This window comes from Zophobas morio, unplaced genomic scaffold (genome assembly GCF_036711695.1).
Source record: "Zophobas morio isolate AGI-343-1 ecotype UQ-CSIRO unplaced genomic scaffold, CSIRO_AGI_Zmor_V1 ptg000017l, whole genome shotgun sequence".
Classification (NCBI taxonomy): domain Eukaryota; kingdom Metazoa; phylum Arthropoda; class Insecta; order Coleoptera; family Tenebrionidae; genus Zophobas; species Zophobas morio.
In genome coordinates, this window is record NW_026972122.1 from 5,755,991 (window position 1) to 5,759,156 (window position 3,166).

General features: G+C 34.6%; 1 protein-coding gene across 1 annotated transcript; it reads left to right on the forward strand.

Annotated features, from left to right (window-relative positions):
* Positions 1-1,381: 1,381 nt before the first annotated feature.
* Positions 1,382-2,927, forward strand: LOC135129871 (sialin-like). Its single transcript, XM_064057140.1, has 4 exons — positions 1,382-1,448; positions 1,497-2,345; positions 2,395-2,652; positions 2,719-2,927. Exons 1-4 carry the CDS (start codon positions 1,433-1,435, stop codon positions 2,925-2,927), a joined length of 1,332 nt encoding a protein of 443 aa, XP_063913210.1. The 5' UTR covers positions 1,382-1,432.
* The last annotated feature ends 239 nt before the right edge of the window (positions 2,928-3,166 follow it).

Here is a 3,166-nt window from a genome sequence, read left to right on the forward strand (position 1 = left end):
TAAAATCTCGACAATAAGAAATTCACCGAAGATAGCAGATATTGAAATACAAGAAAGGAAAATACAACAAACATAAAATAATAAAAACATAGATGAAGGAAATAAAATGGAAAGGATCAGCAGAGTCACAACGACGTTTAGAATCCTGTATAACACTTTTTTCAACAAAAAAAAATTGAGAGTGTTGAAAAATATAGAAAGGTTGACAAAAATTAACAAAATCAAAAAAAATCATGAGAATGAAAATAAGACCGCGACAGTGAAGAAGTGGAAAAACCAAGAAGAATGTGGAATAACCAAATTGCTGACAATTTAAGAAATAAAGGACTCAAATGGAAGTAAGCGAAGAATACGGTGAAAGAAGAAAAAGTTGGAACACATGTATCACCTCGACACCATTGGTAGAAGAGGTTGCACGTAAGTACTAAGAGGAACTTGGTTTTATTTCAGAGAGTCATAGGAAGAAGAGGAAAATAAAACACCTGGCCGGCGAGATATGAAAATATAAATCTGATGTTGTAGCGACAAGTAACAAAACAACTGGATGGAAGAAAAGAACAGTAAATAAGAAACAATGGAGGATAACAATTATTAATCAAACTATGGGTCTTCTAGACGCTTTGTTTTGAATTCCTTCTTATTTAATTCAATGTAATTTCATAAAATCGTCTACCCATTTGTAAAAATGATATATGTATTATCGTTGCATTGTTTTTAGGCTGTTTGTAGTTAATTATAATTTATAGTATATTTACAAACCTATAAATTTTCTTACTGCTACTGATAGTGATAACATAAAATAGTTTATGAGTAATGCGTTTCCACGATAAGTTCTTACAAATTCTCTAAATGTAAGGTCAACTCGTAATTATTGCTAAAGAACTTGAGGCTCATGTTTTTTCTATTACCTACCATTCAAAAAAGAAAAAAGTAAAATCCGTGGTTCTCCTTGATCCATAGGTTGTGTTTTGATACCTTGTTATAGTCTGATTTTGTATTAATATCTTGCAAGAAAACAGGTGAGTGAGTTAGCATTTCACAAATAACCGTCTCTAGTTGCCTTTAAAAATTTGCCTATATAAAATATGCCTTTCGTATTTTTGATATATAAACAAATGACACATTTCAATGCTTTTTAAAACTTCAATTGCATCTTTTTTCAGTTTGAAAGAAATCCCAAGACCGAGAATACTAGTCAATAACCGATTTTTTCCTTAAGCCCAATCTAGAAGCTGAAAATCTAAATGTATGAACTAGTTTTTGTTCTATGTATTTTACTCACATATTTAAATAATATGCAATATTTTCTGTTTTTATTGCTATGTTATCTTCACACAAGATAATGATATTCGTACAGGTTAAAATATTCCAGTGTCACTATCGGACAGAAACATATAAACCTGCTAAAAACAACAGTCTATGAAAAACCGCAATGTCGCAACTTTCAGGTATATTTTGTTTCCGTTTAAAAACAAAGTACTTAAAAAACATTCCAGAATTCCTAACTTGCAAACGAATTTTGGTCGTCCTCTTCTTCTTGGGTTTTATGTTACATCATATGTTAAGAATTAACATGTCAATGGCTGTAATCGACATGATCAGTAACAGGTCTAATATGACAGAAGTACAACGCTTTGACTGGAGCGAAGAACAGAAAAATGATATTTTGGGATGTTTCTGTTGGGGTTATACCGTAACATCACTTGTATCAGGCCATTTATCCGAAGTATATGGTACTCGTATTATCTTAGGTTCTGGAGTAGTTTTGGCTACAATTTGTACCCTTCTCACACCTCTTGTAGCGTCACATCTGAGTTATATTTGTTTGATATTACTAAGAGTAGGTGTAGGATTTGGATTAGGAATGCAATGGTCGTCAGTAATGCCCATAGCTACGAAATGGATACCACCAACTGATATCTCAAAATTTTTATCAACAATTTTGGGAAGTCAACTAGGTGCAGCAATAACTTTCATTGTTTGTGGATATCTGATTAAAGCATTTGGATGGCCTAGTGTCTTTTACGTTACAGGAGCCTTTAGCGCAATATGGTGTCTAGCATGGTTTTATTGTGTTTATGATTCACCAATACAACACCCAAGAATCAGCGAAGATGAACAAAAACGTTTGCTGCGAAAAGTAAAATATCAGGCAAACTCGGTTTCAGCGAAAAAACCTTGGGCGAAAATTATGACTTCGCGACCAGTTTGGGCTATCATTATAGCAATGACTTGTATAAATTTCAATACACACAGTGTTGCAAATTATATGCCTTTGTATATGAACCAGGTACTTAATTTTAATATCAGTGCTAATGGATTACTATCCAGTTTACCCTACTTTGGTGAGATTTTGTCTTGTCGTTTGACTGTTGTAAAATAGCTACTTTTCAGCAACATACTTTACCGCAGTTTTGTCAAGCTTTCTAGCAGATAAATGGAACAAAAGTGGTTATGTCTCTCTTCTTGTCGTACGACAAATCTTCACCGTAGGAGCTCTGTGGATAGCTGCTTTTTCTCTAACAGTGGAGTCGGTTTGGGGTTACAATTACGTTGTTTCTGTGGTATTTTTCACTCTTTGGCAAAGCAGTGCAGGCTATCACAGTGGTGGTTCTATTCCTAATGCGGTGGATATATCACCGAATTATTCTGGTACTATCTTCAGTTTGGGAACGAGTTTAGGCAGCCTCATGGGTTATTTATCAACAAAAATTGTAGCCCTCCTTGTCACAAATGAGGAAAATTTTCAAGAGTGGAGAATTTTTTTCTGGATTATAAGTGCAGCAAATGTGGTGGCAGCGGTGGTTTACCACATTTTTGCATCTGCCGAAGTGCAAGAATGGAACAATACATCCGTTCGTAATGAGGTGGAACAAGAATATGCCGATGCGACAGAACTGTATGCAGTTAATGCAAAACCAAATTAAAAACAAGTTTTACCCGTACAATCTCCGACTGATTTTTCCAAATATTTTGTCACCACAGTCCCCCCCCCCATTTTTGCGGCTTGAATTCGAACATTTATTTCGAGCGTAGCGTTTCCAAGACCAGCTAATTGTGATTTTGATCGTTTTGGATGCGCTTTTTTTGTGTTTGTATGTGATGTGGAGGTTTCGGTCTGAAGTAATCGGCGCGTTTTGATTTAATTAATAACTTAAAAAAACAC